The following is a 12,414-nucleotide window of genomic DNA, read 5'->3' on the forward strand; positions in this document are numbered from 1 at the left end:
ATACTTAGAAAGCTATCAAAGTAATTAAATATAAATTACTAATTCAATTTCTATTATGACACAAAAATCACGCAATAACCTTTATTCCATAATAAAATAAAAAAATCTATTATAAAATAAATTGTATTTCTAAATGGCAACAGCTTACGTAACGTCAATTGTTGCTGTCAAGCAGCAGCTGATCACCTACTATTTTATATATCTTAATATAATATTTATGTAATTTTTCAATATAACATCTCTTCAGAGGCACGTATTATTCTTAACACAGTATTTTTCCTTCTTTCGTTGCATATATATTTCTTGTAATATATTTTATTCATTACGTTTGTAACTTTGTAGATGCTCCGAAAAGTGGTGTTCGGGTCTGGCCTAGTATCGCTGGTGCCAACTATTAGTGCTGCTTCCCCAGTACCGGGTGAGCCTGCAAAACCTCCTCCGATGAGACCCTCTGATTTGCCAATATACGAAGCCCCACACGCAGATTATGCAGAGTAAGTTTTTGGGTTAACATCCTAGATTATATAGTTCAATCCAATATATATTTTCAATGAAATAGGAAATAAACTTGCAAATCGTTTGCGCATGTTTATATATTATAGCAATAGACAATAAATAAATTCATCACTTAAAGATTTATATAAATGTTGTGTTCTTACAAACAGTGTGTATTATATTTTTTTTATTGTCCTTTTGGGATTTTTATACAATTCAGTATAATAATTATAATGAATCTATGAATTCTATGTAAAATATAATCAGACTATCCAAGAGTATTTTCTGCAGTAATATTTGATTGGATATACATATTAAATAGATAGTCTTTATTACCAACAACAATATTAATAACAGACAAAAATAACAATAAAAAAGAAAAATAATATTTTGCTGGTAATAGGAGCCACCTCAGCTGTTGCTATATATGCATACCTCCAGCAAGATACATTTTAATTTTATAATACATAAACAAAATAGAATTATCTTTCTATAAATAAAATATACTAAATAATACAAATAAAATCATACAATGCAAAAGTAATAAAATTACTGTAAGAAGTTACCTATCTCTCTGATAAATAGTTTGATATATTTATCTATCAAATAATGATTGATGTAAATAATTCTATGAATGATGAAAGCTTGTTTCACAACAGTGTGTAAGTATATAATTATTACATGACCAGTATATCTCTTTTGGTCTTTATCAAAGGTTCTTATATGCACAATGCATTAATATAAATATATATTTATGTAACTTACAATATGATAAACATGATTGAATTCTTTTTTTATTGTAATTTATTTTTAATATTTACTTCAGTTCATCAAGGTGACTTATTTTGTAACTGAGTAGACTAAAAAGGAGAAGTTTCTGATTAGACTGTATATAATGTATGTTATGTAAATATTTATTGCTATTTGATTCTCTATTGGAATGTGATTATTTTTTCAAGCCATTTTGAAAATGAAAATTAAAGTTTTCATTTTAAATAATTTTAATTATCATCCTACATTAATATCATAGGATTTGATTCCAATTATAGTCACAATACCCATGCAAATGTAAAATTATCTTGTACATAATAATTTGAAAAGAGTAACTGTTGAGTTTTTTAGTAGGTTATTCTCAGCAGATCTGTAGATAACAGCACAGCAGTATAATTATAAAAATTGATTATTTAAATGATTAAACAAGTCTATTTGTATAAAGATTATTTCTATTCTATTCTATCCTTTTCCTAATTATTATTAGGGTCATCTCAATATGTTTTTTTTCTTCCATTGCTCTTTATTTACAGTTACTTCCATTCACTTCCATTCTGGTCATATTTTTCGCACAGTCCATTCATGTCTTTTTACATGCCTTTCTCCTTATAATCATCCACATGCATACTTTGCATATTAGAAAACTTAAAACATGGTTCTCATCTTATGCATATCATATCAATACCAATAGTCGGAATAACTACCTTTTCCATCACTGGTATATCAGAGAAAATTTAAAAGTGCTACTTTAGTTTACTAAGTAATTACTAATTTTGTTAGTTCTTGTCACACCACCATATTAAATGAAATTATTTTAACATTACATATTATTGTAGATACATCCAATCAAAGAAAAATTCAGAGAAGAGCAGCTATCTGAGATCAGCGCTGCAGCAGCCGGTGCGGGCGGCGCGCGAATGTGCGCAGGTCGCGTACGCGCAGACCGAGTCCGTCACCAACGCCGTGCAGGACAACTACCACCAATTCCAGGATAAAACAGATTGTTAGTATTTTAATTGATTACCAAAATTATAATTATCAATTTATATTTTTTTAGTAACTATACTAGGTGTACATTAACCAATTCTTTTTGCAACTGCAATAATGAGGTGTTTTTCTTGTTACATTACTCGTTTAGTCACAATTGAAGCTGCTATTTATCGAAAGATTTTTCTTTGTAGATCAAAAGAAAAATCTTCATGTAATCTTTATATTTTACTGCCATAATAATTTTGTGACTATTAAAACTGTTTTTGTTTTATCATCGTCATATCACTCTTTCACTATTCACTGCTGAATATAAGTTTCTCTTTTGGGGGGTTTTGCCAGTAGTTACCATACTTGGCAGGCAAATTGACAACCGCAGTCAGGCTTTAGAGATGTTTTAAGTTTGTTTTTTTTTTGCACATCAATAAACTGCTTGTTGCTTTTTCCGTCTTTCCCCATTGTTTCATAAAAAAAAAATATGTAGGACATTAGTCAAGACAAAATTATATTACCCATTAATATATACTGGCCAGAGAGTTAATTATTGCTTTATATTGTTATATTAAATTTATGTTTCAGGGATAGTAAAATATCTACGTGAGGAAGAAAATAAAGATATCCGCTATGGCGCCGTGGCTATGGGCGGTCTCACAGGGTTCATATTTGGACTGAGAGGTGGATTTATCAGGGTAATTAATCATTTTTGTCACTAGTGAATGATTAGGTTTATGTCTTTGGTATGTACCAAATACATGGACAAGACATGTTATATCTACATAGATACATACATACATACATATCTGTCACGCCTGTCTCCCATTAGGGTAGGCAGAAACAATGGAACGCCAAATGCTTCGATTCAAACAAACCTCTTTCGCTTCTTCCACATTCATCAATCTTTTCATACACGCTCGCCGGTTACGGGTACATTTAATTTGGCCCTTCTTCAGCATGTCGCCTATTTGGTCAACATACGTCCATCTAGGGCGGCCCCTACCAACATCTCCATTCATTCTTGCTCCATAAACCTCTTTCGTAATTCTTCTTTCATCCATCCAAACCAACGCAACATTCCTTTTTCGATTTTTGTCACTACATCGTCTTTCAGTCCACACTTCTATCTAATCACACTGTTTCTTACTCTATCTTTTTATTATCTACATAGATCTAGTTCAATACATAGAGCTCTCGCAGTTTTTCACGCGTACCTTATGTGTTAATCCAGGACTATGTATTAGTCCATCTATGTACAAAACATAAAAAACTATTCAGTTGTATAAGCATGATTGAATAATAAACACACATTACTCTCTCATGTTAGAGTTCCATAATGATTGGTAAATCCATTTTATTGTGTACTGACATAAGTGTAATTAAATATATATATATATATATATATATATATATATATATATATATATGTAGTTATTAAATGAAAGTAAGAAATCAAAACTTTTTTATGTCTATAGGATTTTTTTTACTTAAACACAATTTTTTTTATACTCTACCCTCCAGTTCTATAGGTAGATTAAGCTATGAGGAAGTGGTAAGATAAGGAATTCGGATTCTTATTGTATTTGTATTAGAAAATAATTAAAATAAAAAAAATATATGTTTTCAGAGGGTTCTGTACGCGAGCGTAAGCACCACGGCCATGGGATTTGTTTGTTTCCCAGACGAAACAAAAGAGCTAGTGAAGAGCAATGGAGCACTTGCCAAACAATACATAAATATTGCGTACAACTTTTTATATGGAGGTATGTATTGATTTGTAGCCAACATTTAGGAAGAATAACCTCTACTTTGATTTTCTCCATAAATATATGATACCAAAAAGTTTTAAAACAAAAGGAGATTGCAGTACGAATATTTTTCCTATGAATTACGAGCACTAATATCTTTCCCTTTATTCTCTATTTCGTTTACACTTTGCAATGGTATAAAGGTTAAATTCATTTTCCTTCATTTTAGTTTTATATTGAAATCACTATTTTGTTCTAAGCTTCCCGGTATCATACAGGTGCCATTTTTTTTAAACAAATTAAAATTAGTATGACCCATTATTACGGGTCGTATTAATTCTCACCTATTACTCGAATAAGTTTTGTATAGAAAATTGTATTTCCTTCAGTGAAACCTGGGGATCCACAGCTCGAGGTGAAATTCCCCGAGCTCACTGTGCCCAAAAACTTCTCGGAATTCGTTGACTTGACCGTCTCTTTAGCGTCGTCAGTGAAACAAGCAGTGATGCCCCCACCAGCAAAGGAATCAGCCGATTCTAAACCTTCAGACAAGAAGGCTTAGGTACAATTTTGTGTAGGTGTTGGATCATGGTCTCTGCATGGAATCGGCTTTGGCATATTTTGTGTTTTGGTTAATTCTTATGTTCGTGCTTGGCTTATGTTTTATGTGTATTTTCATATATTTCTATTGAATAGATACTAACATGTTACATAACATTTTTGCATGCAAATATACCAATAATATATACTAATATTATAAATGTGAAAATAAGTTTGTTTCCTTATAGTGCCTTAATGGCTTAAACAATCACTTTGAAATTTGGTATGCACGTGCTATATGGGATGGAAAAGGATGTCGGCTAATCTTTATCCTGGTTAGTAAACATATACCGGGCACGCGGTCAAAGTCGCGAGCAAAAACTGGTACATAATTATCACATAACCTAGATTACTACTCAGTTCGAAATGTTGAATCATGATTTTTATTTACTAAATAATATATACCTACATACAAACTATTTATATATGTATTTTGAAAAGGTACATCAGCATCGGTAGTGTAAACACAGATTTGCATCTTGCATGTACGCCAATAACAGACGCACACGACATTTTCTTAAGACATCAATTTCACATTAATAAAATCAATTAGTGACATTATTGTTCTCAACAGCCAAATTCACTTAACGATTTAAGATATTAAATTATAGTTTTTTTTTTGATGGGTTAAAATGGTATGGTAACCCTGCGCTAACGGTATACGCTTGCGGAGCACCAGTGAAGGGTGATAGATGAGAATGAAAACAGGCCAGTTAGCCCATCATGATGAATTCATCAGAAATTAACCATAATAGTTTCCAGGGAGAACCGCGAGGAGGTAGACCTGTTTGGGTATATTGCTAGCAATGCGATTCTCAGTCTCCATTATTAACAATCCCTTTCCTCTCATTAAATTATAGTTACTTATTGGTTCTTAAATTGTTAATTTTATTTTCAGATTATTTCTTTAATGACGAAGTAGATGACCGAGTACCCAGTAAGTATAAAAGAACAGCCAAAATAACCACTTTGTACGAATGAACCATTTTGTACCAGAGAGAGACTTTGTACAAAAGTCGTTTACTTGGGCACCTCTGCCTTATTCGTGTTTCTACCGTGAAGCAGTTGTGTTTGCATGGCTGTCTTTCGATTTGAAGGGTGGGATATGACAGTGAATTTACAGAGTACAGAGAAATAACACCTGAGTCCTCAGAAATGGCAACGTGGAGTATCATAGGTAAAACAGTATACTGTACCATGGACATAATAGTCTATAGGCGATAATTACCACTTTCCGTCAGGTGGGTCGTCAGCTTGTTTGTCATTCTAAGTTGCTTAAAAAAAATCATATTACAGTCAATTTTATGTAAATTAATGAAATTTTACTAGTGAAATAATAATAGGCTCTTAGTGCAAGATGTTAAACAGAGTTGAATTAATTATGATTAATTATTAATTAAACTAACCATTTTATCCCCGAAGATTTACATCAATAAGACTGGTTATGATGAACTTCTTTTGAGCTGTACAAAATCAGACTTTAATTCCAGTAGCTTTCATTTTAGTATTCACAAACACCAGAGCCAAATGTACGCATCTTTTTTTATACACAAGCATTGAGCAGGTCTGTTCCAATACCAATGATTACTGTAGTCTGCAAAAGTAGAGTTGTGACGTGCGCGTTGCCAACCTTAAAGAAACTTTTTTATGAGAAAGAAGTAATACGACTGCATCGAACTTTTTTTTTATACAACTTAGAATGGCAAACAAGCAGACGGCCCACCTGATGGAAAGTGGTAACCGTCGCCTATAGACATAAGCAGTACCATGGATATAACAGAGTATTCTGTTTCGCCCATGATACATAATGAATTTGAGCTCATTTACCTTAATGAGCAGCACATAACCTTCATCACAGGATTTATATGGCTTAAAATGTTTTTTCTTTTTTTTTCCAGCTTCAATGTGAATGTGTGAGAACTCTTACCGCATTTCCACTACACCCTTAGCGACGTCTTATTTATTACCGGCTAGTTGAATTCAGTGTAAATTACTTACGAAATGTAATTAATTAAAATGTATATTTTTATTATTGTGAGATTTATTTTACATTGCATCTGTTTACCTTTAATTATGTCATTGTTAAGTTTTTAAAAAGTGGAGACATAAACTAAAATACATAACAAATTTTGAAGTATTATTTCCCATAGTGACACTAGCACATGCCGTCTGCTTGGGTATCTATCCCATTCGTGTTTCTACCGTGAAACAGTTGTTTGTATGGCTGCGATTCATTTTGAATTAATAAAATTACAGGGTACAGAGGTATATCTTAGTTCTCAAAAATAGCACCGTAGACACTTCATAAAGCCCTTATTATGGGCTACACAGTATATTCTGTCTATCCATGGTACTGTTTATGTCTATAGACAACGGTTACCACTTTCCATCGGTACAGGCGGTCAGCTTGTTTGTTATATTAAATTGCATAAAAAAATTTACATATTGTAATTGAAACGAAACAAATCATCTTCAGTTTATTTTATTGAGGTATAATTATATGCTGCATCTATAAAAATAATATTTCATTTGAGATGTTTTCAGTCATGCATTTTTGTGGAATTATCCTGCTAGCGTAAAAAGTCTTAGAGAATTTTATACGATTGGTTTGTGAAGTGTGAAGAAGAGAGCACACTTGACTTATGAAAGTAGTTGACGAATGAGAACACCTGACCACCTGAACACCTGACTGAAAACACCTCTCAGGTATTTTTTTAAACAGTACACAATATTATGCAAATTTTATCATAATAATAAAAGTCCTGAAAACAAAAATATTACAATTGTTATTATACCATTTACAACAGTTTGCTTATTGCAAGTAAAAAGTAGGTATCTACAAAACTTGATTGTTAGATGATGTTTATAGACATTTTAAGCAAATATCATTTCTTCCCTCCTCTTTTTAGTAACCACTGTACCAGGTTTATGCTGTGCTTCTGGATGATTCATTAGTTCAGGTGGGCACGTTGATACAGAACTACTAAGTAGAACCTGCTTAAGGTCATAAAACAATGCAGAATCTTCTTTGGTAACAAATGAGACTGCTTTACCAGTTTTGCCAGCACGGCCTGTACGACCAATACGATGAGTGTAGTCTTCTATAGTCTTTGCCATGTCGTAATTTATTACCATACTCACATCTTTGATATCTATACCACGACCAGCGACATCTGTAGCAACGAGTATATCTTTAGAACCATTCTTAAGACTGGCCAACGCAAAGTCACGCTGCTCCTGCCCTTTGCCACCATGCAAAGTGCAGGCGTTGAACCCAAGCTTCTCCAATCCCTTTGCAAGAACATCTGCACCTTTTTTCTGATTGACGAAAATGATAATAGGGGGTTCGACACCACGTTGTAGAATTTCGGTCAATTTCCTACGTTTCTCATTCTCACCAATCATGTAAACAACTTGTTCAGTTCTGTCTACTGGTTTTCCAACAGAGCCTATGTATACAATAGCTGGTCTCCTAAGGTAGCTTCTTGCTAGACGTTCTACTGCCGGTGGCATGGTAGCTGTAAACATCACAGTTTGTCTGTACTTCTTCTTTGTATTGTAATTGGCTAATAGAACTGAAGCATCCTCTGCGGCATCTGTGTCTGGTTTTATATTTGATACTGGCATGTATTCTAAGATCTTTTGCACATCGGGCTCGAAACCCATGTCAATCATACGATCTGCTTCGTCTAAGACTACATATGTACATCTATTCAGTACTAAATACCTGTTTTCCAATACGTCTATTAGACGTCCTGGTGTAGCAATGACGATTTCACAACCCATTCTTAATTTAAAACCTTGCTCTTCTCTTGAAAGGCCACCAACAACAACAACTGACGTAATACCTAATGGAACTCCAAATTTATTAGTCTCTTCTTCAATTTGTTGTGCTAATTCACGTGTTGGAGCCAGTATAATAGCATATGGGCCTTGATCAGCATCTTCCAAACGCTCATTCTTTGGAAGAGATTGTATCCATGTCAGCAAAGGTATGAGGAAAGCCAAAGTTTTACCAGAACCAGTTTCTGCTACACCAATAATGTCTCTATTCTGTAGTCCTATAGGAATGGCTTGCCGTTGGATGGGAGTGGGACTCTTGTAGCCTACTTTAGTAATTATATCCATAATATCACTATGGAAGCCAGCTTCTTTCCATGACCTAATGGGGTTGGGAATTTTGCCACCCTTGATTGTAATATTGTAGTCTTCTCTGAAAATACGCCAATCTCTCTCTGTCATTTCATCTTGATCTTTCTCGGACCAATGTCTGTCATCCCACTTCTGTTTGTCTTCCTTTTTCTTTACTTTTCTCAAACGCAACTTTTCTTGTTCCTTTTCCAGTTCTGTTCTGCGTTTTTCCAATAGATTTCCATAAAATTTACTATGGTCTTTCTTTTGGGCTTTGATATCAATACCAGCAATATGTCCTCGACCAAAAAACTGCACTTGGTGTCTCTCTTTATACAATGCATTGTAATCATTTGATGTGTCCTCTGAAGCATCCCAATCAAAAACAAATTTCCTATCATTTAACCTCCTCACTCTCCGTTTCTTTTTTACAATTCCTAAGTAACGAGCTTTTATGGCTTCTTCTTCTCTTTCTTTGTCTTTCGTTTTGGAAAACTCTTCGTTCTTCTCTTTTTTATCATCACGCCGGTCACCAGTGGACTTTCTGTCATCATATTTTCTTTCCCTCTCTCTGTCTTCTCTCCTTTCTCGTTCCTTTTCTCTATCTCTGTCTTCTTTGTATTTCTTATCTTCTTCTTTTTTTGTAGGACCTGTTAAATCTATAGTTGTTATAGACGGTTTATCAACATTTGCTCTTATAGCTGCCACTTGTTCCCGGCGTCGTTCAAGTGCTAAAGCAGCTCTTTGTTCTTTAGTCAAAAATACAGGTTTGCTCCTAGCCTCTTCTTCAGCTTTTTTCTTAGCAAGCAACTCTTCCAAAGAGAGTGGTTCTCGTTTCACAGGTTTAGGTTCCTCCTTTTTCGACTCTTGTATTTCCTCTTCCGCCTGTTTGTTTTCCTCATCTCTTTTACTCTTGCTCTTGTCTTTCTCGTCAGTTCGTCTATCCTTACCTTCACGCTTTTTCGGACTTCGAGAGCGCGCGCGATCTTTCCTTGTTGGGCTACGAGACCGTTCCCTTTCTTTTCTTGTCGGACTCCTGGATCTGTCTCTATCTTTTCTAGGGCTCCTAGACCTGTCTCTTCGTTTGGCTTTATCACGATGAGATTCACGATCATCGTATCGATCCCGGTCACGTCTTTCTCTGGAACGCGATCGCCGTCGATCGGGACTTCTATCCCGTGCCATAATCCAAATGGATTAGATAGTAATATCAGGATTATTAAATCCTTTTTTATTAAGAAAAGTTAATTTAGTTTTACTTGAATAAAAATCAAATATGAAAGAAAGTACAAACAAGACTGCGTATTAGTCCTTTGGACAATTTTGACATTGGTTGTCAAAGTGGCTGTCAGGTATTTCAAATCTGCTCCATATTTGCCATAGTAAAAAAAAACAAGGAATAAAATTATGCAGACTTAGTAGTAAATAGTCTCACTGCTGTTATTCTTCAAATATACACAATGGTATAAGTGGAATTAAGTACGTTATAATTTTATATAATTGTCTCTAACTTCCAGGCAATAAATATTAGCTCAATATAAAACGACTGTTTAATCGTTTATAATAGGTAGGAAGGGACTATTAGTAATGTGAACTACCATATCAATCATATTACTAACAATATATCCTGTTAGATCTTCGTCGTAGTCCTCCTGGAAACCATTGTGATGAATCCCAGTTGTATTCATCACAATGGACTAATTGACATGTCTTTTCATTCTCACTTATCATCCCTCACCGGTGCACAGTGGGAACTCGCCTAAGAAAGCCATCTCATAAATACTTTTTCTAAAACTCTGTGGATATGCATGTATAATACCTCAAATTGTAGCTAACGAGTTACTCTATCATTATAAGTATGATTCAAATCTATCACTATTCATACTTCATAAAACAGAGCATCTAAAGTCAAGGAATGAAAAAAATACAAAAATAATTATGAAACTTAAATTTCGTTTGGTATAATTTTATAGTATCAAAACAATAGAAGTCATATAGTGTGATACCATTTTAAAATGCTTAGAATGTGTACTTTACTATAAAATAAAAATATATTTAGTTTAGTACAATATTACTTAACCAAAGATCCATATATCGTTATATGTATTATTTTCTTTTCTCAAACTTTCAATTGGAGATTTGACAGTTGCCGAAGCTTGCCGAAGTTCTGATTTTGGTTTAATTTATTAGGAAATATAATGTAATTTGAGGGCAAAAGATTTTTTTTTGCAGTTTTACTGCGTAATATATTTAAATCTAGTATAATATCATGGTGAGAATGTTTTTTTCTAAGTACGTATATTAAGATTTTTTTTTCTTTATTTGAGATTCTCTGTCTGGACACTCAAAAAAATACTTTTGTCTCAATTATTACTTTATATTTTATCTTTTACGTTACTTTTAACAAGTATTTCACACAGTATTTAGTTCCCATTTCCATACAGACCTATTCTTTACCGCATAACCACATAATGATGAATTTTTTAAATCAAGTAATTTTGCACACGTCTATGATCATTATTAAGTATAAAATAGTGCATTTACATATGAAATATTACAGTTCTTTATAAGCATTTGTCATTTCTAAACAATTGTTAATTACTTATCTCTCCGCAATGAGTGAAGTCTCGTGTACCGGACGCGACTTAAGTCTCTTATTGTTGAAAGTGATACAAATTATATTGATTATATCTCAAACTATGTACGAAATAATATTACCGAATCTTCAGATGCGAATATAGCAAAAATTATCGCAAGTATTTAGAAGTCCTTCATAACTCAGTTTCGTCAACGCTATACGAAATGTGGTCGAAAGAAAGAACAGTTTTTAAATCAAAATAGCAATTGGTTTAATGTCATTTTCACTGTAAATCTAGAAAAAACTACATGCGAACCTGAACCTTCTACTTTGACAGAGAAAAGAGGAAGACCTTCTAAAAGATACGATGACAGTTCAGAGAGTACAAAGAAACGGAAAAACAAGGGACTGCTTGATACCTGTGGACTTGATTTCATACTGAACTCATATGTACAGGGTTTAAGGTCACGTGGTGAAGTAGATGAAGCATTCATCGTTGATATTTTACGAGCATGGCCGTCAAAAAAAAGAGTAAAATACGCAGTAATCTTCTTAATGAACCGGCACATATAACAGCATATTCAAAAGATGAAGATCTTAGCATTTTTGTAGAATTGGATCTGAACAAGGCACAGTATGAAAATATGATGAGTTGTTTGATAGCAAAGAATTGCTTATTGTTTCCATCATACAAGTTGATTCGTGAAGTTACAGAATCTTGCTATCCGCCAAAATCACAAGGTGTTGATTCATTGTGAAAGTGTGATACGTTACTTTTTCTGTCTTGCCTCTTGGGTAACTTTCAGAAGATGCTCAAGAGTCACGGAACAAAGACTATAAACAGTTCAGGCTTCATCATGCAAGACAATGTTCGAGGGTAGCCACTAACGAAGATGTTCTACACGCACTTTTATATACCTCTGACCCATACATAACAAGTTTAAGAAAACCTTCCAATAAAAAATATTTAGAACTTTTTGATGAAGTAAAGGAGCTCTTGAGTGACTTCTAAGTTATCTTTATAAGAGTTTTTGTTTTTTACGCAGATACTTTTACTTATTCCTATATAAACTTCTTAGGACATAAATGTAAGTCTACAAATTTTATATT

At 33.4% G+C, this 12,414-nt stretch overlaps 2 protein-coding genes across 4 annotated transcripts; one reads left to right on the forward strand and one right to left on the reverse strand.

Moving 5' to 3' along the window:
* Positions 1–108: 108 nt before the first annotated feature.
* Positions 109–6,722, forward strand: LOC113522751 (MICOS complex subunit MIC27). 3 transcript variants are annotated; one of them, XR_003402418.3, is made up of 8 exons: positions 109–249; positions 343–494; positions 2,103–2,269; positions 2,833–2,942; positions 3,875–4,010; positions 4,385–4,569; positions 5,494–5,532; positions 6,494–6,722. XR_003402418.3 is itself a non-coding variant. In XM_052897808.1 (7 exons), the coding sequence occupies exons 2-7, from the start codon at positions 343–345 to the stop codon at positions 6,502–6,504; spliced, it is 615 nt and encodes a 204-aa protein (XP_052753768.1). In that variant the 5' UTR covers positions 109–249; the 3' UTR covers positions 6,505–6,722. The 3 variants fall into 3 exon arrangements, 2 of the variants coding, with proteins under 2 accessions (XP_052753768.1, XP_052753767.1); XM_052897808.1 differs by lacking the exon at positions 4,385–4,569; XM_052897807.1 differs by lacking the exon at positions 6,494–6,722 and having other exon boundaries at positions 4,385–4,557; positions 5,494–5,535.
* Positions 6,723–7,061: 339 nt separating this feature from the next.
* On the reverse strand, positions 7,062–10,068 carry LOC113522434 (probable ATP-dependent RNA helicase DDX23). Its single transcript, XM_026908109.3, has one exon. It carries the CDS (start codon positions 9,909–9,911, stop codon positions 7,470–7,472), a length of 2,442 nt encoding a protein of 813 aa, XP_026763910.2. The 5' UTR covers positions 9,912–10,068; the 3' UTR covers positions 7,062–7,469.
* Between the last annotated feature and the right edge of the window lie 2,346 nt (positions 10,069–12,414).

Source organism: Galleria mellonella, unplaced genomic scaffold, assembly GCF_026898425.1.
Source record: "Galleria mellonella isolate WM207_F2 unplaced genomic scaffold, CSIRO_AGI_GalMel_v1 utg38, whole genome shotgun sequence".
In the NCBI taxonomy this organism is placed as follows: domain Eukaryota; kingdom Metazoa; phylum Arthropoda; class Insecta; order Lepidoptera; family Pyralidae; genus Galleria; species Galleria mellonella.

What these genes read in the sequence shown, in the direction of transcription:
- LOC113522434 (XM_026908109.3), bottom strand. Translation starts at nt 9,911, where the DNA reads ATGGCACGGGATAGAAGTCCCGATCGACGGCGATCGCGTTCCAGAGAA.
- LOC113522751 (XM_052897807.1), top strand. Translation starts at nt 343, where the DNA reads ATGCTCCGAAAAGTGGTGTTCGGGTCTGGCCTAGTATCGCTGGTGCCA. An exon ending in CCACACGCAGATTATGCAGA is followed by an intron (nt 495 to 2,102) that starts GTAAGTTTTTGG and finishes ATATTATTGTAG; the next exon opens with ATACATCCAATCAAAGAAAA. An exon ending in TGAGAGGTGGATTTATCAGG is followed by an intron (nt 2,943 to 3,874) that starts GTAATTAATCAT and finishes ATATGTTTTCAG; the next exon opens with AGGGTTCTGTACGCGAGCGT.